We start from the raw sequence: 26,077 nt of genomic DNA, 5'->3' as shown, positions 1-26,077 counted from the left end.
AATTAAATATCAAATACCTTCTTGAGCTATCAAAGAAAGTAAAAAATAACTTTCAAGTTTAGTATACAAAGCCTACTGCTCAATTACCGGCTTTCTGTAATTTTTTTTCTTTTTAATATCATCTCACAAAACACCAGAAAGAAAATAGTCCTTAATTTCAAGCCCCACCCATGTTAAAATTTGCCTTAACCTCAAAGATAACTGTTACCCTGCACATGCCCAATCTTGTCTGATCTTGGAAGCTAAGCAGGGTCAGGCCTGGTTAGTACTTGGATGGGAGACCGCCTGGGAATATCGGGTGCTGTAGGCTTATACCATAGTCTTTCGAGACTGAAGGTTGCCAACCATCATTGGGATATTGATTAAGCCAAACAACATAATCATGCAGAAACATGGTCATGGAATGCTAACTTGGCCATCTTGGCTTCTTGCCTTCTTCCATCCATACCAGACACAGACGAGTGCTCCATCGGGAACCCGTGCGGGAATGGAACATGCACCAACGTGGTTGGTGGCTTTGAATGTGCATGCGATGAGGGATTTGAGCCCGGTCCTATGATGACTTGTGAAGGTAACGGGGTTAGTGCTGCCTTTTGGATAGCTGTTGGTCTGGGCCCAGTTGCCTCCCTACAACTTCATAAAAGCATGAAGAAGTGATCTTTTGGACTATATCTCAAATTCTTCTCTTAAAATAGGATGTTCAGTTGCCTCTTATTCAGGCGAGCTCTGAAGGTGGCCATTTGGCACACAGTACACTTTTATGTGTTTATCATATGCTAAACCCTCCATCCTGAAACATCCCTAATTTTCCAAAGAGTGGCATTGCATGAATGTGACTCTATCACAGGTGTCTCACTCACATGAGGGTACACTTAAGCCATTTCTGTCCAGTGTTGCATATATGCAACAGGGATCAAATGTGTATACCTGTGATCTGGGGTTAAGAACATAGAAAGAGCCCTGCTGGATCAGACCAAAGGTCCCTCTACTCCAGCATTCTTTTTCCAGCAGTGGTCATCCAGCTGCCTTTGTGGAGACCATAGGGAGAGTAGCTAGCTAGTGCTGTTTGCCTACCAGCAGCTTCATACTTAGTGCTGCAGGTTCTTATAATCTTGCTGCATTTATGCTTTTTGTTTTATCATTTAATACTAGTATTGTTTTTTTGGATGGAGGTTATTTCTTGTGAAAATATATTTTGACAACAGTATCTAAATAAATTAAAATAAATAGTATTCAGAACTAGACTGCCTCTGTACATGGAGGTTCCAGTTGGATATCATAGATCATAGACACTGATAGATGTTTACTCCATGAGGGGTGGACTTAAACCAAAGTGCAGACATCTTCCAGCCTCAAAAGACTTATTATTTCACTTCCCACTAGATATCAATGAGTGTGCCTTGAACCCGCTGCTCTGTGCCTTCCGGTGCATCAACACCCTCGGCTCCTATGATTGCACCTGCCCATCTGGGTACACCCTGCGGGATGATCGGAGGATGTGCAAAGGTAAGTATTCTTGACGGGGAGGCCAGGATGCTGTCCCCTTCCTCAACATGCTCCCTTTCGTTCCCCGGACTTGCACCAGCTAAAGAGTTAGACCAGGACCGAGAAAACCCATTGGTGAGTAGAAGGCTTAGAAGGAGGTAAGGAAAAATATTTTTCCAAGGCTCCTGATCTGCCTTCTCGGGAGGGGAGGAGGAGGATAGGATTGGGCTATTAATCTCCACAACTTCCTAATCCTGCCCAGGGGTTTTGAAGTGCCTGTTGCCAGCATCTCACAGCTGCTGTCCTTCTCCCACAGATCTGGATGAATGCACAGAGGGGATGAACGATTGTGAATCTCATGGGATGATGTGCAAGAACCTTATTGGCACCTTTGCTTGTATCTGCCCACCTGGGATGCAACGCAGGCCTGATGGTGAAGGCTGTACAGGTGATGCATTTCCTTTTCTAGTTCTCATGACTGTGTGGCAGTGGTGTAGCTATAGGGGGCGGTGAGTTAAGTACTGCAGGTGCCGTAACATGCTGTGTAAGCGGCCCCTCCCACTCGCCGGGAAACTCCAGAGAGAAAGTGGTATATAATTTTTTTTATAGAGCTGTATTAGAACCCTGAAGAGTCTGACTTGGAGTACAATCCTAAAGATGTACTCGGCTAGCACAAGTCTCTTGCACCGGCCTGGGAGGGTTGCAAACGTGCTGTAAAGTACATTTGCTTCTCCTCAGACATCAGCTGGGCTGCCACACGAACGTGTGCTGACCCGCGGAAGTCAAATCCAACCTCCATGCTGATGGAGACAGGTGAGTCTGTGCCAGCCAAGCTCGGCTGGCACAGAGTCTGGGGAGGACAGGGAGGAGGTGTTCTGGGGCAGAGAGAGGGAGGGCAGCAGGCAGGAAGCTATGGGCGAGTGGACAGGGAGCAGGGGGTAGGGCCAAGATCTGGCCATTATGCTGGATCCTATCCCTGTCCCCAGGAAGCCCTGGACACTCCCGGGCTACTTGGATCTGCTCCACCTCTTTAGGTGGCGCAGATCCGAGTAGCCCCATTGGGACTGCTATGACTCTAACCGGGATAGGGGGAATTACTTCCCCTTGCCTCAGGCCAGGCCACAGCCAGCCTGAAACTCGCACTGGAAACAGCGCAGGCCAGCCTGCCTGCCTGTTTCAGTGCAAGTTAGGACAGTGCTGTCCGTCATATAAAAGAGCAGAAAAAAAAAGAGGCACTACAATCATTTTGCCAGTTTCAGTAGCACACATTGTCAAAATGTATTGTTAATTATTCCAGGCCTCTTCTGTTTTCTCTTTGCCCTGAGTGAAATGTATGGAATGTGCTTTTGCAAAGAAGAGTTTTGAGAAAGGTTGCCAGAGGGTAAGACCCTCCTGCATGATTACCTGTAGAATCCTGAATATATCAGGAGAAGAGGATTGATTCAAGCATCTAGATTTAGTAGTACATGTAGAGCTGTACAGTGGGCCCTCGGTATCCCCAAGAGAGCTGTTCCAGGACCTCCCCCCCCCCCACGGATACCAAATTCTGTGGATGAATGAATCCTTGGGGGGAAGCACTGCAAAGCCACAATTACCTCCCTAAGGGCTGCACCAGCCCTCTGGAGGTCGCATCCAGCCTCCCTGTGCCTCCAGATGCAACTGGAAGTCACCAGCATGAAGTGTCTTCTGGTTGTGTCTGGGAGGGCTTCGGAGAAGGTGAGAGGGGAGAACTAACTTTCAGCTCTTCCAGCAAATCCATAAAACAAAGAAAATCCTGCAGTAAGGAAAATCCTTTCCTTAGCTATGCCACTCCTGTGAGGAAAGATGTGAGTGGACCCTGTTGCAATTTCTGAATCCAGAAGAGGACTGAGATGAATTACCTGTCCTTCAGTACTTCTCCAGTGGGATCTCCATGGCAGGGTCAGTCCTGGACATCTGGGAAGCTTCTTCCTCTCAGGCAGGCAGGTCAGGATACAAAGGCTTCCTGAGGGGAGGGGCTCTCTCGAGTTCCCAGACCGACCTTGCCTCTAGACATGCAGGTTGGGTTTTCTCTTGATCAGCTTACCTGACCTTCAGAACTGTTTTTTTTTTCTGGGGTTTTGGCCCGTTCTTTATTTTTAAACAAGTTGTGAGGAATAGGACTGCAGCCGTCCTGCTTGAGCTCCCCTGACTGCCGTCCTTGTTGGAGCAGAAAGTGGGGTTGCTTCTCCACCCCCCCCCCCAACCCAAGCAGCCAGACAACCATAGGGCTTGTGCTCCCCTCCAGTGTGGGGAATAGCATAGGAGCCTGGCTGCAGGGCGATTCTTGGCCATGCTCCCCAACCGCCGTCCTTGCTAGGGCAGAAAATGGGGTTGCTTCTCGCCTCTCTTAAGCAGCCGGACAACTATAGGGCTCATTCTCCCCTCCAGTATGGGGAACAGCATAGGAGCCTGGCTGCAGGGCAATTCATGGTGGTGGGTGACAGCTCAAGCCCTTTCCTGCCAAAACTGCTCCACAGCAGGTAAGGTGCTGCCAAGACCCTGTGAGGGCAGAGTGGCGACACAGTCCTTCAGAAGCCAGATGAAGCGCTTTTGATTCAATAAAGGGGTGATTCATGGTAGATGGCAAGCCCTTCTAGAGAGGCATCTGAGACCCCGAGTCCAGGCTCTCTGCCTCTACAACTGGGACAAATTAACAGCCGTGATTCAGGCCAATGTCTCCTCCAGCTCAGCCACAGCCATGGTGACCCTCGATGGCAACCATCGTGGCCCAATGCGGTTTCAGTCTCTCTAAGCCTGAGCTAGCCATTGAGCTTTCTCCCATCCCGCCCACCAAAGTACGGTCCCTCAGTTTTGGGGCAGATTTTTACCTCAGAAGCTGCTACTGCAGTTTGAGGACTGTTAAGTTCATGCCTGGCACATCCCTCTCCTCAGCATCTCAGCTGAGGGGGCTTTCAGCCTGTTCCATCAGGGTGGAGACTGCACTCCTAAGAAATCACGAGGCTGCCAACCGAGTCGTCCCTGGCTGGGGCACCAAATCCTGCTGGAACTGTGTTCTCCCTTCACATTTCAAACAGCGGGAGAGGGTTCAGGAGCTTCTGGCCTCCTGTCGACCATGTTCTGGCATTGGCACGCTGAGGGTCATGCAGGCTTTAAAGAAGTCTGGTGCCCAGCTTGTTCCACATCCCAAGTTTCGCCTTTCTCCACAGTGTTTGCTGAGGAGTACCTTGGGGACTCCATTTTGTGAGTCATGGTTCCCTCAGGGCTTCCAAGAGATGTGACAATCAGCATGCCTTTCTCCACAGTGTTTGCTGAGGAGTACCTTGAGGACTCCATTTTGTGAGTCGTGGTTCCCTCAGAGCTTCCAGGGATGCGACAATCAGCATGCCTGAGTCTCTGCCTTCATGCATACAGGGGCAAGTTCCCTTCTCGAGGCACTGGGGAACGTGCTGGTTTAGCTGGAGGTCAGCCTGAGAGAGGAGTTGGGCCATGCTGGGGCAGCTGTTTCCCCCCAGGACAGGATTCCCCATGCACAGAATGCCTTGCCAGTGTCCCAGGAAGCACAACATTTAGTGCAAGGCTGGGTTGAAGGGCTTGTGGATCAGACTGCAGCTGACAAATTGGGGCAGCTCATGGGGACTCAGCAGGGGGTGAGAGGACAGGACTTTAAGTCCTACAGCTTCAAGCGCCAGTGTTCACCTTTCCTCCCATCTTCATTGGGGTCTCCTTTCTCTAACTTTGTGGGGACTCCACTAAGAGGTGCAAGTCTCAATCATCCTCTTCATCTTCCCTGCCACCCCAAAGCTTCTACAGGGGCAGCCAGCATAAGAGGACTCCAACCACTAAAGCGAACTGGCTTCTTGAAATGGGCACCGCAGACTCCATATCCTCTAGGGAGGAAGAACTCTTGGTGGAGGAAGCCGCTAACACAGAATAACCTGAACAGGCTTTTACCAGTGGACCTATTTCCTAAACTATTACCTAAGGCAACTAGGGGCGCAATCCTAACCAACTTTCATGGTCACAAGCTATCCTTTCATCCCAAGGGTCAATCCAAGTTTAGATCTCAATGGTCCAAATTTAAGCCCTATCATCCCTTGGGCAGGTCTCCAAAATCTGCATCCTTCAGCCAGAGCATCAAGTCTAACAGATAATACAACACCTGATGCTAGGCTTGCCTTTGAGTGGGCCTGAGTAGGTTAGTAGGACCCCATCACAGGTCTTCTTATACTGATGGGGGAACAGAGATTAATATGTGAGCCTTCTTATGGTACCAAAGGGAGTGCTTTGGCAGTTTTTCCAGCACATCAGGAGGCACTTCAAGGCTTTCCTGTCCCTCAGCTGTTTGGGCTGCTGATAGAAGGGGAATGGGTTACTCCCTATAAGAGCAAATCAGACTGGCTGAGTTGTCAGAAGGTAGACCAGGCTGTATGGTAAATTCACAGCCAAGTGTTTTCATTGCTGAACAGGAGGTTCAGGTCACTGGCGCTAGACCTGTTTTGTAAGCCAGCACTTCAACCAGCTGATGATATTCTTTTCCAGGGGGAGATGCCAAGACTTGATGGGGATGGATGCCCTTCATCTCACTTGGCCCTAAGGTGTTCTGTATACTTTTCTTCCTATCAGATGTCTTCCAAAAGTGTTACTAAAGATAACGCTAGAAGGGATTTCCAATCTCAAAGTCCCCTGAGTACACCAGCCTTTTCACCTTCCACTGAGGCTCAACCTGCTATCTCAGAGTCCCAGCATCCATCCTAAAATAGTGATGCTACAGCTAACTGCGTGGAGCTCAAGTGACCAACACCGTCCTAAATTGATATTGAGAGCTAGTTCTCAAGATCCTGCTTGCTGATAGGAAAGCCATCTACAGGGTTTATAATTCTACCCAGAGGGGGTTGGTGGACTGCTGTTTCCAGAACCAGTGAAAATTAAAGTGAAGGAACTCTTAGAGTTCCTTTAGTCAGGTCTGGATAAGGGTCTGAGTACGGCCTCTTAGATGAGTATTCGCAATCTCATCTATTTTGGGGTTTTCTAAGGGTTGGCTCCTGTCTTCCTACCCTCATGTTAGAAAATTCATTAGTGGAGTGGCCTTGATCAACCCACCTCCAGTGACCAGGGCTCCTTTGTAGGACTTTGTCTGATTCTCAAGGCATTAACACGGCCCCCTTTCAGGCCTATGGCTACTTGTCCTTTACATATTTTTTTCCTAGAAAACTGCCTTTTTTTAGTGGGAATAACATCACCTAGATGGGTGTCTGAATTGACAGATTTTTCTGTAGCTAGGACTTGTGTCTCTTTCAGAAGAACAGGGTGATTCTCCTCACCGACCCTACTTTCCTCCCCAAGGTTATTTCTGTGTTTTCCAGATCCTGTCTTTCTTTCCAAACCCTTTATCCTAGAGAGCAGGATTGGCACACTTTGTGTGCTGGGCAGAGAGTATATCTCCAGAAACTCTACCTTCAGACACATGAAAACTGTTTGTGCTGCACAAGGCAAACGAACAGGGACTTAAGGTTCACCATCTACCATCTCCAGATGGGTAAGGGATGCGATAGTGGAGGCCTACAGGGCTCATGGAAGGGAGCTGTCTCAGGGCACAGTTGCTCATTTGCTAAGGGGTGCTGCTACCTCTAGCATTCAGGGCGTTTTTGTCCTTGGAGATGGTTGTAGAGCAGCCATCTGCAGCTCCCCCAATAGGTTCATAAAGTTCATAGGTTCATTCATGAACCTATGAATAGGTTCATAGGCTACTGGGCAGATGCTTCCAGGGACACAGCCTTTTGCCAGGCACATGCTGCAGAGCAGTTTCAGATGCTTCAGGCAGCTCCCACCCTTGAGGAGGCACAGCTTGGGCATTTCCCAGATGTCAAGGACTGACCCTGCCATTGAGATTCCACCAGAGAATGGGGAGATTTGACTTACCTGTGAATTCTCCTTCTCAGTGGTCTCCATGTCAGGGTCAGTCTGCCCACCCTCACAGCCTGAAGCATATATACAAGGGGGTATAAACATAAAAGTATATATAAAAAAGTCAGCAAACATAAAAGTATATATAAAAAAGTCAGCAAACATAAAACAATGGGGTGGTAGAAGATAAGGTCAAAACATCCCTGACAGGTCCTCATTAGGTCCCTGAACTGGGGTACAATATGGTCCTAGTTTTTCTTGGTTCAGAATGGTAAGATTTAGGTCATCAGAGTTCATCTGGATGGCCTTTTGACACATTGGACTTCAAGGAGGGACATCTACCTGAGCAAGTCCAAGACAGAACTGATCTGGACAGGGGCCATCAAGGTTCTGTAGTCTGGGGAATCAAGAGAGCCCCTCCCCTCAGGAAGATTTTGTAACCTGACCTGCCTGCCTGAGAGGGAGGAGCTTCCCAGATGTCAAGGACTGACCCTGCCATGGAGACCACCAAGAAGGGGAATTCACAGGTAAGCTCAAATCTTCCTGTTTGTATGCAATACCTTGTCATATCCCTTTGGCAAATTGATGTAGAATTTAGTATGAAGACAATTCAGATTTCGGTTAATTCAGATTTTATCAATGTGCTAATTTTATTCAGATTTCCAAACATGGCATTTGAAGGGCAATTCTCCTCGCTTCTCAAAACTATGAATTCCTATATGCTTGATTAGAATGCCTAAATTTGTTTATTTTAAGCATCAATTAAAGATGCTGTAATTCATCAGATTCTTCTTAAAGGAGAATCTGAAGTCTTACATTTTGGATTATTAGTATTTAACATTATTGCCTTAAAAAATGTATCCACAAAACATAATTCTCTATAGTTGTTTTAGTGCCCAGTCTTTTGCACACACATACCCTGCCAATTCAGGTACGCCAAAAAGGCTCGCACTGTATCCTATGTATTGGGGGGGGGGGCAGTCCAGGAAGTCTCCTCTGGGTAAAGGAACATTTGTTCCCTTACCCTGAGGTGGGCCCTGAGTGCAGAGGAATCTACTTGGACCTGAGCTAGCAAGATCGCTGGAGTCATGGGATTGGATCCAGGAGGAGGCTAGGATTCAGCAGCTGCTGCTGCCACCAAACCCGCCCCTTTCTAGAGCCAACTTGCCCTTCCTGCACCCACGTCACCACCCCTTTCCACCCTTCCCTAGTCACTTACCTGCTCCAGTGGGTGGCCAGCAGCCTGACAACACACAGTGGGAAGGCTCCACCCTTCCCACTGGTGTTCCAGCACTACTTGTCTTGCTGCTGGAGCTAGGTTTACGGCTGCTTTTCAGCAGCCAGTACATGTTCCCCTAGAAGGGCAGCCCAATAGGATTGTACTGCCTTCCAGTACTCTACAATGCTAAGCTACCTTGTCACCTTGCTCTTAACTTTCTCTTCTTTCATCCCTGCTGCCCGCAGATGAGAACGAATGCCGTACCAAGCCAGGAATTTGCCCCAACGGGCGATGCGTGAACACCATGGGCAGCTACCGCTGTGATTGCAACGAAGGCTTCCAAACCAGCCCCTCTGGCACCGAGTGCCTCGGTAAACAGCAACACGCACAGCTCCTTTTTGTTCAGCCAAGACAACAGGGTTCTGTGCACGAGAGTTTTGCTTTTATCATGCATTTATCCTGGTTTGACCTGGTGCTGGTCTGAAGGGAAAAGTGGGGCGGTTGGTGGAAGGAACAAAATGGAACTCTTTGGACCAAATGTTTATGAGATGTTGGGGGAAGCATACTGGCAACAGCACAAGTTTGCTTTTGTTTTTATGGCACACCTGTGCAAGTGGCAGCAGCAACACGTACCTTTCCCAGTGGCTGCCAGTTTTTCCCCCCAGAATGCACCAAGGAATTATACAATGTATACAATTATACAGCGTTGTGATGTTTCATTATACCCTGCCTAGTGCATTCTGCAGAACAAAAAATGGCTGCAAGCAAGAGCTAGACTGGGAAGACCTGCAGCATTTCTAGCATTGCTGACTGCAGTGGCATAGCTACGGGGGGGTGATGCGGTAAGTACTGCAGGTGCTGTAAACATACTCTGCGTTTCGCCCTCACTGCCCAGAGGGCAAGCAGGAGGGGCCACCTGCACAGCACATTGCAGCACCCACAGTACTTACCACATCACTCCCCTGTAGCTATGCCACTGACTGCCTGCATATACAAAGAAAAAGTAAAATTACATCTGCGCTGCCACCACTGCTACTAGTTAGCCCCCTAATACTTGCAATCCCACCAGTCCCTCCCCCATTGTTGCCAAGTCCTGTCAATTGGACTACAAAAATGAAGGGAAACATTCAGAACACCACTTAGTTAATCTGAAATTTCAATTTTTAACAGATACCTTCTGGACTGAGATTTTTTATTACTTTGAAAGTGAGTAGGAAGACTTTTTTATTATTTTTAAAGATAAGCATCCCTCAGAAATCAAACTTTACAGAGGAAATGTGAATCCTTGAAAATCTGGGGCATCTGAGTTTGACAACTTGGTTGATTTACCATAGTCTTTCGAGACTGAAGGTTGCCAACCACTGATTTTCAAAAGGGCATGAACTGTTTTTGCTGTGACCAGAGGCTCAACTTGTTGTACCAGCTCTCATTCTGTCTGAAGCTTGACCTGAATGAAGCACAGGATCCAGGTGCTTTATCAGGCACACCAATTACTGTCCATCTCTGCTCCCTCAGACACCCGCCAAGGATTCTGCTTCACCGAAGTGCTTCAGACGATGTGTCAGATGGCCTCCACCAACCGCCACCAGGTTACCAAGTCAGAATGCTGTTGCAACGGAGGGCGAGGTTGGGGACCCCAGTGTGAACTCTGCCCATTCCCTGGCACTGCCCACTACAAGAAGCTGTGTCCACATGGGCCAGGCTATACAACGGATGGGAGAGGTAAGCCTCACCCTTTAGGGATGGATGAAATGTTGTGGTCTCACCGTACTCTTTGGGTTGTAAGCCACAGGTCCATGTTAATGTAGTATGTGAGCACAGCTGTCTTCTCCCAAGTTGGGTCCAGGGCTGGCCTTAGGAGCTGTGCGTCCCAATTGGGAACATGTTTGCAGGGCTCCAGGTTCACAGCCAAGCTCTACAGAATCTTAGAGATATAAATACAATTTATTATAGACTTTCTATCTCTATGGTAGGATGGAAAGCAATCAAAATTTAAAGTGTATGTGAGTTTAAAAGACCAAATGTGTATTTTAATATAAGATTGCATACATATAAGCAAAAATATAAACAGTATAAACAAATACTACTGACTTTTTAAGAATTCAGAAGGAAATTAAAATCATTGTTGCTCACTATAAAACCTGCAGTGTGGTGTTAGGTGTATAACACATACTTATGTGTGCCTTATTGGGAGCAAAACTGCCTGACAGGCCATCTAGCCCAGCCACTGGTAGAAGTTCTGCAACATGTCAGGCAGACAGACATCTTTCTCAGCCCCTTTTAAGTAGAGATGCTGGAGAATTAACCTGAGACACTTTGCACACAAAGCACTAGCAAAGTGACAATATTTTAGGGGTTTCTGTGAAAGTGAGTGACCCTTTAACAAGGCCATTCTTCACAACAGACTCTTTAATCAGGCAATAGTTTCACCTACTGAACCAAAAAATAACCTCTATGCATGTCACCAAAATTTACAGCCCAATTGTAACCTGCACAGGAATTTATAACCCAATCCCTGTATCCAGCGCAGGTTAGGAGGTGGCTGTACATCTCCTTGGGGTAAGGGGATATTTTCCCCTTACCCCAAGTAATGCCTCAGCCTGCCCTATGGGGATACTCAGATCTCTACCAGCTATATAGCTGGTGGAAGTTCAAGTGGCCCTGCATAAGACTTTCCAGGCCTGATATACCCCAGTTCCACCCTCCCCATCCCAAAATGCCCAATCTTAGTGCTTTTAATGTTGTAAACCCTAATGAGGTTTAACTGACATTGAAAAACACTTAAGCTTCAAACTGTTCCAGTCAATGTTGTCCAATTAACTCATAAATGTAATTTAATTTTTAATGACTAGTAAAGAAAGATATAGGTGAGGCAAATTTATTGCTTCCTCACCTCCAAAATGAATTTGGCTGTAGTAAAAGAGAAAAATGATTCATTTCATCCATGAAAAGATGTGATGGAAGGTCCAACCCCACACCCTGGTCATCACCTCACAGATGGCGTTGTGCTGGAGATTTCCAGCAAGACATGCTGGGAGCTGCCATTCTGAGATTCCGCTGACAGAGAGGTCCTTCTCTCTCCCCACCTACAGACATTGACGAGTGCAAGGTGCTGCCCAACCTCTGCAAGCATGGCCAGTGCATCAACAGCATGGGCTCCTTCCGCTGCCACTGTCACGTGGGCTACACCACTGACATCACCGGCACAGCTTGCCAGGGTAAGTGGTCAGGTTGGAGAACTTCCATTGTGTCTGCAGTGGTGTTTTCATGAAACTGTTTCTCTCTTGCAAGCCAGAAAGATTTGTATGCTGCTTTTTGTCCCAAGAATGTACGTAGTTATATGAGCAGCGATATCCAAAGACATTCCATATCTTTATTCTGAATCTTAACCTTTTGTTTACAAGGACAAAGGATTCAAAGTTGCTTTTATTTAATGTCTGAGGGAATTTTTTGTATAATACCCTTGTCATGGTCAATTAACTACATGGTCAGATTTAGGCTAGCAGCAGCTATAACCAAGAATGGGAACTTGATTTGGAATGATCTAAATTTCTTGTGAGGCGAGTCATGACAGCCCCATGCTGTGACTAGCAATTCAAGCTGAGTTGCAGGATAGCTGACTCAACTCCTGACTCAGGCTCAGTGACTCGAGCACATCTCTGGCTCTACCCCTTGCAGGGTGATGAATCCATCAAAATGCTCCATCCTTTTTTGGAAAACATAAGCCCAAAGATGTGGATTTCAGAGCTGCAGCAGATACGTTCAAACATGTAAAATATTATAAGGTTACTACATATACTCTAGATTTGGTTTAGAGTTTGTTTCATGTTTTAAGAAATTTTAAAAAAGAAAAGAATGGTCCAAGTCTGATGGGTTGCTGTGAGCCCTCAGGGAGTTTCTGGACAACACTCTTGTCAAAGCCTTGGTCACTCTGTGGCATATATAGATGATTGAGGCAGTTGATACAATTGATCGTAAATGTTCTCCAGTGGGATCTCCATGTCCGGATTAGTCCCTACAAGTGGGTAGCTCCTCCCTCTCAGGTAGGCAGGCCAGAGTCTTTTGGACTTCCTGAGTGGAGGGGCTGCCTGGACTTCCCCAGACTAGCCTAGCCTTTCTGCGAAGCAGGACAGAGCTGGGTTCAGCTCCAGCTCACTGGAGAAGCTAAAAGGGTATTTTATTTTTTTCTTTTTACCTCTTCCCTAACTCTCCAGCCTTCCAGCAGGCAATACTGGCTGCTGTCCCTTTAAGAAATTTTTCCTTTGTTTTACCAGCAGCCTGCCTGGAGGCTCCCGTGTGGCTTCCTGCTTTAGAGCAAGGCAGCTAAATCTACTTTTGAATTTCGCGCCCTTCCGTGCCTGAGCTCCATGCCTCTGCCAAGGGGCAGCAGCTAACCGGGCCCGCTTTCTGGGCTGCCCTCACTTGACCCAGGACAGCCGCACAATGCGGGAGCACCCGGGCTGCCCTCATCTGACCCCAGGGCAGCCCCACCCCTTAGCTGACAACAACCGTTCAAGTGGTGGCAGCCGTGCACCCAGCAGGCTGGGTCTCCAGCCACTCACACCCCCCCCCCCACACCCGGCAGGGGCGAGGCAGACTCGCCCGCGAGCGCTCCAGCTGCAACCAGCCTCCGGAACCGCTTTCCCCCAGCAGCAGCAGGGGGCACGGAGCTTCCTCCTCCACTCCCCATTGTTCCAGGGCGCCACGCAATTGGCGGGCACCATCTTGGATTAGTGCCCGAAGAGCGCGAAGACCAGCCCCCCCAGTGGGGCAGAGGCAGGCTCATGGCGCCAGCAGGGGCTGTCCAGCCGCTTGAGCTGCCTCCAGCCACAGCAGGAGAGTAGCGGAGGAGAGGACCACGTGCGCAGGCACCATCTTGGCCACGCGCCAGTCTGGGACGGGATCGGATTTTGGAGAAGTGGTGAGCCCCCCGAACTGGCGGACACCCCCCCACACATGGCCACCCCCAGCGAGGCCCCTGATGCGCACACTCCCCACGTGGGGCTCAGCGCCTTAGACTGGGGAGAGCTCTCCAGGGCCATCCGGGACATGGTCCAGGCCAGTGTCAACGCTGCCATGGAGGCACACCAGCAACCACGGGGGGGGGCACCCCAGAGCATCTACCCACAGGGCTCCCAGCTTCCTCCCCAGAGGAGGAGGTAAATGGGGAGGACAAAGATGAACCCACACTCCCCCCTCCAAGAGGCGCCGGACGTCATCCATGCGCAGTGCCACCCCCTGAACACACCCACCTCCAGGAGCAGGATCAGGGCGAAGGGAGCTCCCACACCTCATCCGCGGAGGAGGGAGAAATATCGGGGGACAAGGTTGAGACACACAAGCCCCACCTCTTCTACGCTGAGCAGTTTAACAAGCTAGTCTCAGGGGTGGTTCAGGTGCTAGACCTGCAGCCCAAGCACCACGAGGATACCAGGCCCAAGACCAAGTGGGGGTCTCCAACAGTCTTCCCAAACCAGCAAGAAATCCCCCAATGGTTTCCCTTCCCTCCTTTCTTCCAACAACTGGTGGACAAGGAGTGGAATAACCCAATTAGGGGCAGGAACTCCAGCAAGCCTTCCACCAGGTTCTACAACCTGCCCCCAGAGGTCATGGCCCACCTCAAGCCACCCCTGGTGGACACCCCAGTAGCAGCACTGGGATCCCCAGCCGTCCTCCCCACAGACAGTGATGGTCTCCCAAGGGACCCCACAGACAAGAAGGTAGAGCTAGCCACCAGGAGGGGATTCGAGGCCTCCTCCAATGCGCTGCAGGCCTCCACCTCCACCTCCCTCTGCTCCAGAGCGTTGGTCCTTCGGCTTTAGCAGTTCAGTGAGACCCACAAGCTATGCTCCAGGGCTAGCTCGGGTATCAGAAAGATGGCCTCAGCTGCCGCCTTCCTAGCAGACGCCATAGCAGATGCCCTGCAGTTCTTGGCCAGGGCCGCAGGAGTTGCCACGTGCTGCAGCACCTGGCTGCATAACTGGGATGTGGATGCAACCCCACACGCCAGGGTCACCGGCCTCCCCTTCCAGGGAGCCAAGTTGTTCCGGGACGCCCTGGAACCGCTACTGGTGGAGTCCAGGGGAAAGAAGAGGATACTGCCCACCAGGGAGAGGAACCCAAGGCCCGCCCAGACATCCCAGCACCGGCCCTTTCGGCCCTCAAGGAGCTCTCAACCCATTACCTCATCCTCTGTGGCCCCTTTCAGAAGTCAAAGGCCTGCCTGGCACCCAAGACGGCCAGCCCACAAGCCCAGAGGACAGCAGCCCCAGCGCTTTGGCGCAAAGGAGCCCAAAGTCTCAATGACAACCAGCCATCCAGCCAACTGGTTCCTACGGGTCCCCAGACCCAAGTGCCCGCTAAAGCACAGCAAAACACTCGAGGCAATCCAACACCTCCTACAGGTCGGGGCCATCGATCCGGTTCCAAGGGAGCAGTGGGGGTCCGGGGTGTAGTCCCACCTCTTCACCGTGCCCAAGAGATCCGGCGGCACCAGAGCCATCCTCAACCTCAAGTGTTTCAACAGATGAATACGTCAACAGAAATTCAAGATGGAGACCCTACGCTCCATCCTGATGTCCATCAGAAGACATAGCTACATGACACAGAAGGCACAGCTGAGATCTGCCTCACCAGAGGAGGGTGCCCTACACCTGCACCAGACCATCCAATGTCTCCAGAAGCACAAGTTCCTCATCAACTTGGAGAAGAGTCACCTGACACCCTCACACACCATAGAACACCTGGGAGCAATCATCGACACCTCCCAGTTCAAAGTTTTCCTGTCCCCAGAACAGTGGGCCAAGACTGCAGACCTGATCAACGCTGCCCTCCTCTTCCCCCAGACCGGACATACTGATGTTGGCCCGTCTCCTGGGCATGCTGACTGCCTGCCAGGACCTCATTCCCTGGGCCAGGTACAGGGCACGGTCCCTCCAGCACCTGCTGTTGCCCTTCCAGGTCTTCATCGTCTCCAAAAGGAGCAAGCATGTCAGACTGGACTCCCTCACTCTCAAGGACCTTCGATGGTGGAGGCGGCCGCACAGACTGGACCAGGCCTCGCCCATCCAGATACACCACAGAGCCGTCCTGTTCACAGACGCAAGTCTCCAGGGATGGGGGGCCCACACCCCCGAGGATGTAACACAGGGCCGCTGGTCCCCAAGTGAGAGGACAGCTCCCATCAACCTGCTAGAGTTGAGGACCATTTGACGAGCCCTGCTGGCCCTCCCCCAGCTCAGGGATCAAGACGTTCTAGTTTACACTGACAACATCACGGCAAGGGCCTAGGTAAACCGGCAAGGGGGCACCAGGTCAGCAGCGCTGCAGATGGAGGCACGCAGACTGATGCTGTGGGCGGAAAAGAACCTCAGGTCCATCAGAGCCGAGCACATCGCTGGACTGGAAAACAGACAGTTTTCCTGGCGACTCAGACAGTAGCGGACTGGCTGAGTCGCCAGGACCTCAACCATTCAGAATGGAGGCTTCACTCGCAGGTCTTTGCATGGATCAACTGTCAGTTCGGTCCAATGACCTTAGACCTGTTCACCAGCAGCCACAACCACTAGCTGCCGAGGTTCTTCTCCCAAGGACGCTGTCTGGAAGCAGAGGGGATGGACACACTCCACAAACAGTGGCCCCGAGGGGTAATGTATGCCTTTCTCCTGCAGAGGTTCCTCACAAAGGTCAGGCTAGAGCAGGCCGAGGTCCTCCTCATAGTCCCAAACTGGTCCCGCAGGCCCTGGTACCCAGACCAGCGGGAGCTGGCCATCTCCCCACCATTTCCCTTCCCCAGCACCCAGACCTACTGTCACAGGGCCCAATCCCACACCCACAGATAGCCAAGCTCCATCTAGCTGCCTGGAGATTGAGCAGAAGAGGCTAGCCAAGTCAGGCTACTCACCCGCCATACTGGCTACTCTTCTCTCCGACCAGAGGATCCACCAACTGAGTCTACAATGGAACCTGGAGGGTCCTAACTGAATGGTGCCAACCCTGGAACCTTGACCTGGAGAGGATCCGGGTCAAGGACTTCCTGAACTTCCTCCAGGCAAGCCTCGACAAGGGCCTCAGCATGGCTACCCTTAAGAGGCAGGTCTCAGCAGTCACCTCCATCCTGGGGTTCCCCAAGGGAAGGGCCCTGGCATCGCACCCCCATGTTAGAAAATTCCTCAGGGGAGTGAGCCTCTTCAATCCGCCCCCTGTGACCAGGGCCCCCACATGGGACCTGACCCTGGTGCTGAGGGCGTTGACGAGGCCTCCTTTTGAGCCTATGGCGACATGCTCGCTAAAACTATTATCCCAGAAGACCGCTTTCCTGGTGGGCGTCACTTCTGCCAGAAGAGTATCCGAGCTGGCAGCCCTCTCCATAGCCAGGGAGCTCTGCCAGATCCAGGACAAGATTGTCCTTCGCACTGACCCTACGTTTCTACCCAAGGTGAACTCCCCGTTTCACCGCTTGCAGGAGGTGGTGCTGCCCACCTTCTGCCCCAATCCTTCTCATCCCAGGGAGCGGGAATGGCATGCCCTCGACGTCCGTCGGGCGGTGAGCTTTTATCTCTCCAGGACCTCCACCCACAGGCGCTCAGAGGCCTTGTTCGTATCATACAGACCCAGCGACCAAGGCAGGAAGGCGTCTCCCTCCACCGTTTCCAGATGGGTTAGAGAGGCCATAGCTGAGGCCTACAGGGCATCCAGCAAGGAACCCCCTAGGGGCATAGTGGCTCACTCTCTCAGGGGACCCGCCACCTCAACAGCATTCAGGGCTCACCCCTCCCTGGAAGCAGTGTGCAGGGCAGCTACCTGGAGCTCGCCTAACACCTTCATCAAGCACTACAAGATCGACGCCTTCGCCCCTGGAGACGCAGCCTTCACAAGGCGCATCCTCAAGAGCACAGCACTATAGACTTACAGCAGCTCCCACCCTTGAGGGGCACCGCTTGGGCACATCCCACTTGTAAGAACTAAGACGGACATGGAGATCCCACTGGAGAACAGAGAGATTTGTACTTACTGTGAATCCCCCTTCTCAGTGGTCTCCATGTCCGGATTAGTCCTCCTGCCCTCGCAGCTGTACACACACAAAAAAAAGAGTAGTCATAACTAAAGCAGTAGGGTCGGGGGGCGTAGAGCAACACAGAGTAACAATGGAACCAGGATAGGGCCTCATGCCACCTGGACCCATTCCCGCCCATCCCTGAAGCTGACATGCAATGCAGTACGCCACAGCAGACGACCTCCACTACAGTACCATACGGAGGAACACGAGTCATCTGGCATCCGAATAAATCTCACTCGGGAGGGGCTCTTCAAGCTTGGACAGCCTGGGGAAATCCAGGCAGCCCCTCCCCTCAGGAAGTCCAAAAGACTCTGGCCTGCCTACCTGAGAGGGAGGAGCTACCCACTTGTAAGGACTAATCCGGGCATGGAGACCACTGAGAAGGGGGATTCACGGTAAGTACAAATCTCCCCATTTTCCCCCACTGACGAGAGCCTATTTGCTCCCTTGGTTTTCTCAGGAAGCAAGGGCAGGGATCAAGGAGACTGCACACTGGCGGAGGGAAAACTTGTGATGAGTTCTGTCAAACATAAGCAAGAACATATTACTGAGCTTCCTCTATGTCAGTGGTGGCAGCAGAGAAATCTTACTTTTCTGCCATTGCTACATCCTTCACTGCCATCTAGTGAAGTTATTCTGAGTAGATCAGGACCTTCTTCAGCTCTGACCCCATGGCAATGTAGTGGAACCCTTGGTTGCTAATTGTGATGAGCCACACCACCAGAGTGTGCATTGCATCCTGGGGGGGGGGGGCAGTCCTGGATATCTCCTCTCAGTAAGACATCATTTATTCACTTGCCCAGGAGTAAGCCTCCACTGCCCAAATGGGTCTACTAGGACCTGTGCCAGTAATTTTGCTGGTGCAAGTCTGAGTGGACTTGGGAAGGATATCAGTGGCAGTAGTACTCCCACGGATACCACTTCCTTCCCAGTCTGGACACACACCCTGGCCTAGCCCTGTCTCTAACCCTTTCCTCCCTCTCTCCCTCCCATTATGATGGATTTAGTTTATGCCAATTGCTTCATTCTCACATCCCTACATACCTTCCTAGCAACATCCCACAGCAGCCTAGACCATGACATCACAGAAGCTCAATCAGTGGGTGAGAGAGGCCGTTTCTCATCTGAGAACATAAGAAGAACCCTGCCGGATCAGACTCAAAGGTCCATTGAGACCAGTATCCTCTTTTCAACAGTGACCAACGAGGTCATTTCAGAAAGTCGTCCCCCCCATTTAAAAAGAAAACCCATGGCCAATAGCCATTGATAGATAGAAGCCACATTGATTGATAGAAGCCACATAAATATTCCTGAGTTTGGGAATACGATACAGATTCACGGTTAACAGAACTGCCTTCAGACACAGAGGGGCTTGCTTATTGAATCCTGACCAGACCAGAATCCTGACCTGTGTTATATTTTCCTTCTTGCCTCATTTTGATTATCTTCACCTCAGACCTTGATGAATGCAACCAGTCCCCCAAACCATGCAACTTCATCTGCAAGAACACCGAGGGCAGTTTCCAGTGTTCCTGCCCCAGGGGCTACGTTCTGCAAGAAGATGGCAAAACTTGCAAAGGTAACACCTAGGAGGGGCCTCAAAGCCAGAGCAACACAGGTGAAGGCCAAACACTGTCATAGTTAGAGCTGCCTCCAAAATCTCTCCTATCCAAATCCCATGGCTAGTTTGTACCAGCATCTCTCCTTCCCAACTCAGACTGGCTTAGGATTGGCCTTTTAGTTTGGATGTGTTTGAGAATAATTGAAACCAGAGTTGGGAAGGACATTCAAGAGCAACAAGTTCAAATATGACATCCCTGGATGGCTATCCAGTATCTGCTTATAGGCCTTCAGTGATGCAATCTATCACCTTCCAAGAAAGTCTGTTCCATTGCTTGAAAGGTGGTAAACTTTTGATATTATTGATATTATTATTGAATTATTTTGAATACATTTTGTTAGCTGCCTTGCAATCAACTCAGATGAAGGGGGATATTACTATTATTAACCTTTTAAAAAGCTGCAAAAGGAATACCAGCTGCTAGAAAAGATGACATTCTGTCAGACCCTTATCCCATCTAGTGCAGTATTGTCATCTCTGACAGCTGCTGGGCACAACAGAGAGCATAGTGACCATGGGGAGGGAAGAGAGAGAGAGCTACATGAGACCCCTTAGAAAGATTTAGTGGGCTTCATCCACTCACCCCTTGGTCTTTAGAGTCCCAGTGTTGCTACCAGAGAGTGTAATCTAAGTTTGTTGTCTTGGTGCTTTAGATCTGGATGAGTGCTCTACAAAACAGCACAACTGTCAGTTCCTGTGTGTGAATGTCATTGGAGGTTTCAACTGTAAGTGCCCTCCTGGCTTCACCCAGCACCATTCTTCCTGTATTGGTGAGTTCCCTTCCACCCACCAAAAGGGGAGGGTGAATTATTCCTGGGACATCAACACCCAAACAACATCTAATAGTTGTGTTAAAGCATACATGTGGGTATCTGTGGAAATGGCTTGTTCATTGGATCATCCCCTGAATGCAATCATTTTGGCCTCTTGCAGATAATAATGAATGCACATCACAGCCCACACTGTGTGGTGCCAAGGGGCAGTGCCTGAACACCCCTGGGAGTTACAATTGTGAGTGCCAGAAAGGATTTGCTCTCGATAGCTCTGGAAGCAGCTGTGAAGGTAGGTCTAAAATTCCATTCCAAAACCTCCTTTGGAAAAAGAGTACAGGCCTAAATACTGTTATCCAGGTCTGGTCCCCTCCATGTGCTGCTGGGGAACAAGAGCATACCGTTCTTCCCTACCAACACTTTCTAATACCACTGGACACCCACACTTGGGCATAACTCTTTTAAAGATGGACAGAACACACTAGAGTCTCTTTGTGAGATTTTAATTTTGTTTGGCGGATCCATCTTTGTTCCAGCCTTGGCTCCAGTCTTGCATGTGTGTGTATTTTTCTAAAATAAGCCTAAAAATGCATAAATGTTGCTGTGCCCACCGACATACCCCAATTGTGTTCATTCAGTATGCAAAAAAAGGGGAGAGGGGAAGACAGACCATTAAACAATAGCCCATCCTGCCTCAAAATAAATCAGCAGAAGACAGGGGTGTTTGGCTGGATTGTTCCACTTTCGATGTACCATGAAAGTGAAGGAGAAGGGGCAGGATAGTCTTGAAAGGGTAGGTTAAGGGAGATCCCAGGATATTATTAACAACATTTGTTGGAACTGTTATAGCTGAGAGACTGACCTGTGAATCAGAACTTCTCTGGTTCAAAACTTGTTTCTACCACAAGCTCACTAGATAGCCCCTCTATTGCTCTTTTCACATCAGCCAGTGGTGGGCCTGGGGAGAACGGCGGGGGCAAAAGCCCCAGGTGCTGCACCTGCCACTGCCACCTCCATCCACTGCACCACCCCACCTGTTGCTTATTAATTAATTAATTATTACTTAATTCACATTTTAATACCACCCTTCCTCTAAGCAGCTCAGGGTGGTGTACATGGTTCCTCCCCTTATTTTGTCCTCACAACAACCCTGTGAGGTAGGTGAGTCAGAGACAGTAGTAGTCATGACATGAAATGAATAATGAGGTTGCGACTCATTATTCACACTCAAAAAACGCACTATAGCAAATCAATTTAAAAAACAAAGTTTCTTTGCTCCAGTGATTTAAAAACAGCCTTGCTGACCTTTGTGATGTAAGATAAGAGTCATTAAGAAGACAATCCGTCGTCCTCCAAGCGCTTACAAAGGTGCTTCACTCAGCCCCTCCCCTTCACCAATGCAAAGTGATCACCTTTCTTTCACGTGCTCAGGGGGAAGGGAGGGGTCACCTGCAGAGAGAAGGATTGATGGATTGTCAGCCAGCTGCCCTCTCTCTCTCTCTCTCATTAACAAGGCTATTGTTAAAGGACTGTTCAGTTTTTTAAACTGATTTTAAAGGGATGCATTTTTCCCCTTCTCCAAGGATCAGCACATTCCTTCTCATTTGCAGGGGCCATTCGCATTGAGTCAAATCTGTGTATAAAAAAATCTGTGTATAAATAGGCTGGACCTGTAAATGCAGTGAATATTTCCCCACAAGCAATGAATGAAATTCTGCATCAGATGGTATTATTCCTAAAAGCCATGATTTCCAACATTTTGGTCACTAGGGTGTCACCCCCCCCCCCCAAGGATATCTCATTGGCCTGTTTTGAGTTAAGGCAGTGGTTCTCAAACTTTTAACACTGGGACCCACTTTTTAGAATGATAATCTGTCCAGGACCCACCAGAAGTGATGTCATGACTGGAAGTGACATCATCAAGCAAAATAAAATAATTATAAATGTATTTATTTAGCGTATGGCATATAATACATTGACTTATATCTCAATTAGACTAGATCATATGTCAATGTCCAGTTCATCCAGCCATTCAAAGACAGAGTTACCTCCATTGAAAAAGTCAGACCATGGGCCAGTATATGCCCATAAATAATTAAATTAAAGAAAAAAAGATAATTAAATAACAGGAAGCCAGCCTGTTTCACCAAGTGAATTTTCTCTGTAGCCCGCCTGCAATAACACACACCCCCCCACAAAAAATCAGTGAGATTTTCAGCCCTCCCCAGTGCCCACCTTACCAGCTGAAGACTGTTTTATTCTTGGGGGGGGGGGTGCTGCCTTCTGGAGCATTTGTTGAGCTCCACTTTCATCAGATTGGGGCCATGCAGCTAGCCTTGTATTCCCTTTTGCCTGACTTGACCAGTAGCCAAGGCACATTTGCTTACTCGTGAGTAAATGCGACCATGTGGCTTACTTTCACTTTCCATAGGGCTCAATACATTTGTCTGCTTGGAGGGAGGAACTTCCTTCTTGGGTGTTTTTGGGGGGCAGCTTTCATTGGATAGGAACCATTCTGGTGTCATTAGATTCCCCTCCACCTGCCATTTCCGACGGATTAAGGCACGTTCTCCTACTCATGAGTAAATGTGCTATATGGATCCGTTTCACTTTCCATAGGGCTCCATGCATTTTTTGTTTCCATTTTTTTGGCCATAACTTTTGATGGAAAGGAGATATTTTACCCCGGTGTTTTGCATTACATTCTGCTAGAAATTCTGCATCCAACGGTATATGGCATGATGGGGTTATTCGTAACCTCCACGATGTTGGGTCATTTGTGGTGTCACCCTCCCCAAGGCTGGGGAAGACTGCCCCCGCCCCTTGCTAGCTACGCCACTGGTCACATGAAAGAGGGCAAAGATTTCTCTTCTGAAGCCACAGAGAGCAAAACTAGATCTAATGGGCTTCAGGAGGGGAGATTTTGGCTGAATATCAAGAAGCAGTAGTGGGGGAGAAGGGGGTCCAATTGTGAGGTGACATCTTAACTGCGCAGCCTTTTTCAGTATTTCCAAAGGCAATTGCACAAGAACCACCTGCCTCTAGTTTTTTTTTTTACAATAGCCATGACATGTGGCAATGTTTCTTTGGGGTGCAGATGTGGACGAGTGTGATGGGAACCACCGGTGCCAACATGGATGCCAAAATGTGCTGGGGGGCTACCGCTGCGGCTGCCCCCAGGGCTACGTCCAGCACTACCAGTGGAACCAGTGTGTGGGTAAGTAGAACTCTGTGGTTAGTTGAAGTTGTGTGTCCCCATGCTGCTTGGATGGAATGACTGAGCTGCCCAGACTGTGAATGGTGAAACATGGAGGCTCCTTACGAAGCTAAGAACTTACAAGATCAAACTGTCTAATCCAGCATCCCATCAGCAAGATGACCCAACAGGAAGCCCACAAGTAGTGGGAGAAGGCACGGCCCTCCCCCACAATTAGTCAACTACCCCCATTAGTGAGTAGTTTGAACATGTTTAAACACACACGGCTCAATTTAGCTATCATAGCTAATAGTTGTTGATAGCTGTCCTCTCCTATGAATTTGTCTAAGTAATCTACGCAACAGGCAGCTGCAATTACATCTTGTAGCAGTAAATTCCTTAAGTTTGTCAATGATATAATACAGCTTTTCCCAAACTGTGGGTTGTGACAGGTTGAGCTGGGACTGGGACATACTCCATAGGGCTTCACAGGTCTCAGAAAGCATCTTGGAAGCAAGAGGAAGCAATTTCCAATTTACTTCCAGATTCACACCTGCCACTTTCTGTCACTTCCAAGAGGCTTTCTGACACCTGTGGAGGCCTATGGTGTATGTCCCAGGTCCACTATGGGAGAATTAGGCATGTTACAGCAGTGGAAAGTTTGGGGACCACTGATATAATAAATGTATACAGTGTTCAGAATTCTTATTGCAGAATTAGGGCCAAATTTACTTATTGTGAACTCAACTGTTTGAGTAAGGAGACGAAACTGATGTGCTCTGAGCTCTGCCTTCTCCTTCTGCTCACAGATGAGAATGAATGCTCCAGCTCCACGGCCTGTGGTTCCGCCTCCTGCTACAACACTCTGGGAAGCTTCAAATGCATCTGTCCATCCGGCTTTGACTTTGACCAGTCCTTTGGGGGCTGCCAAGACGTGAACGAGTGTGCCACAGGTGGCAGCCCCTGCAGCTACGGATGCTCCAACACAGAGGGTGGCTACTTGTGTGGCTGCCCCAGCGGCTACTTCCGAGCAGGCCAAGGGTAAGCCCACCAGCCTCTTCTCTGTTGTTGCCTTATTCAGGTACTTACAGACCAGTGCTTGCACACAATGTTCTCATCAGGTCTTTACTGATTTATGGGCTTTTAAGAATGTAATAAAACTCATTCAATAGGAAGGAAGAAAGAGGGGCACAGCATTCCCACCCTCTTTTCCCCCTCAAAATCTATCCATTTCATGGCTTGCTTAATCTTCAAACCACAGGCACTGTGTCTCTGGGCTAGGATTCGGCAAGGAGTCCTACCTACCTGCACCCCTGGAAGAGGAGGAGGAAAACGTCCTGTCCCCTGAAGCCTGCTACGAGTGCAAGATCAATGGTTACCCCAAGCGAGGACGTCACCGACGCAGCATCAACGGCACAAATGGGCACAAGGTATGCAGGAGAGGAGGCAGGAGCTGGTCTCAGAAAAGGCTGCTTGCAAGTTCTCTTCCTCCAGGGGAAACTCTGGATGTTGGAGTTTCCCCTGGGTTGGTTTCCCCTGTTGTTTTCCATGTGCTAAGCTGGTGCTCTGAATTCACACTGCTGAGTGTTTGAGAATTTTTTGCTCCCCTCTTTTCAACTTTCTTTTCAGATACCTGCTGGGGGAGGACAGGGAAGGAGTCCACTTAGTTGTTGTCCTCTTCTACTCTCTGACATCAGACTTCACTTCTCCTTCACTTTGCTCTGTTCTCTTTCCTCCCTTCCAGGAGCTGGGAGTTAGCCTGGCCAGCATAGATGTAGACACACTCCTGACAGTAGCACTGAACCTGTCAGATCTGAGGCACAAGGAGCACATCCTGGAGCTCTTGCCTGCTGTGGTGCCTCTGGAGAACCGTGTGCGTTACGTCATCGCCCAGGGGAATGAGGAGGGCTTCTTCCACATCCACCAAAAAGAAGGGCTCAGCTACCTGCACTTGGCTCGGAAGCAAGCCATCCCTGGCACCTACCTCCTGGAGATTGTCAGCATGCCTCTATACCGTAAGCGGGAACTGCAGAAACATGAGGCCCTGAAGGATCAAGACTACTTCGCTGGAGAGCTTGACCAGGCCCTCAAGATGAGGTTGCAACTCCACCTGTTTTAGTGTCCCCTCTCCCCTCCGAGACACCAACAAAACCAAGGCTCAGGCTGCACACTGCTTCGATCTCCAACCCCAGGAATTGGCACCTCCTTTCTCGAGCATCTCCTGCCTGCTGCACCAGGGGGCCTTTCATGGGGGCACAACTTCAGAACAGTTCCAGACTTCGAACAGTTCTCCAAAACCTGATTTTCGGGTGGTTGGCCCTCTGCTGAACCATTGGGAGATAAGCGCTACCATTTTGCTCTCAACAGCAAAAGACTTTGGAGAAGGACAGAAGAAAGGACACTGCAGGCAAAATCATTCACCTCTCAGAGAATCTTCCTCAGGCTGTGCCTCTTTGCCTGCTCTCCTTCTCCAGTCCCCCACTCAGCCCATTTTGCATTGCATGTCTGAGCTTGTGGCTGGCCAAAATCAGCCGGTTCCTTTGGCTCTTTAGCTTGTCAGTGGTGGTCAGAGAAGTGCCGGTCTGAGGGGCCCAAACCACCCAGGGACAGAACTTCTGTGTGAGGGTACCTTGCTCCTTCTCCTCACGTCTCCACCTGGAGTCACATAGGTGGGTGAGAACAGGTTCATGAGGGGCAGTTAAAATGCCTGTTGGGGCCCTGAGACAGTAGGACACTTGTTCCAATTGTATGCCTCTTCTCCAATGCTGTGCAGGGCCTGTTCTAACACTACTTTGGACTCCAGCAGCTCCCCACACTTCATCCAGAACCATCAGATGCCTAA

General features: G+C 49.6%; 1 protein-coding gene across 1 annotated transcript in view; it reads left to right on the top strand.

The window, feature by feature from the left end:
- Positions 1-25,354, top strand: part of FBN3 (fibrillin 3) — a 144,658-nt gene extending 119,304 nt beyond the window's left edge. Inside the window, exons 52-64 of the mRNA XM_066636426.1 lie at positions 452-571; positions 1,384-1,506; positions 1,802-1,933; positions 8,836-8,961; positions 10,106-10,312; positions 11,683-11,808; positions 19,105-19,227; positions 19,923-20,039; positions 20,203-20,331; positions 23,137-23,256; positions 24,045-24,276; positions 24,497-24,665; positions 24,980-25,354. Coding sequence (XP_066492523.1) covers positions 452-571; positions 1,384-1,506; positions 1,802-1,933; positions 8,836-8,961; positions 10,106-10,312; positions 11,683-11,808; positions 19,105-19,227; positions 19,923-20,039; positions 20,203-20,331; positions 23,137-23,256; positions 24,045-24,276; positions 24,497-24,665; positions 24,980-25,354 — 2,099 coding nt within the window. The remainder of the gene's footprint in view (positions 1-451; positions 572-1,383; positions 1,507-1,801; positions 1,934-8,835; positions 8,962-10,105; positions 10,313-11,682; positions 11,809-19,104; positions 19,228-19,922; positions 20,040-20,202; positions 20,332-23,136; positions 23,257-24,044; positions 24,277-24,496; positions 24,666-24,979) is intronic.
- Positions 25,355-26,077: the final 723 nt, after the last annotated feature.

Source organism: Tiliqua scincoides, chromosome 8, assembly GCF_035046505.1.
Source record: "Tiliqua scincoides isolate rTilSci1 chromosome 8, rTilSci1.hap2, whole genome shotgun sequence".
Classification (NCBI taxonomy): Eukaryota; Metazoa; Chordata; class Lepidosauria; order Squamata; family Scincidae; genus Tiliqua; species Tiliqua scincoides.
The sequence above is the reverse complement of the archived record's forward strand: the minus strand, read 5'-3'. Positions and strand labels throughout refer to the sequence as shown.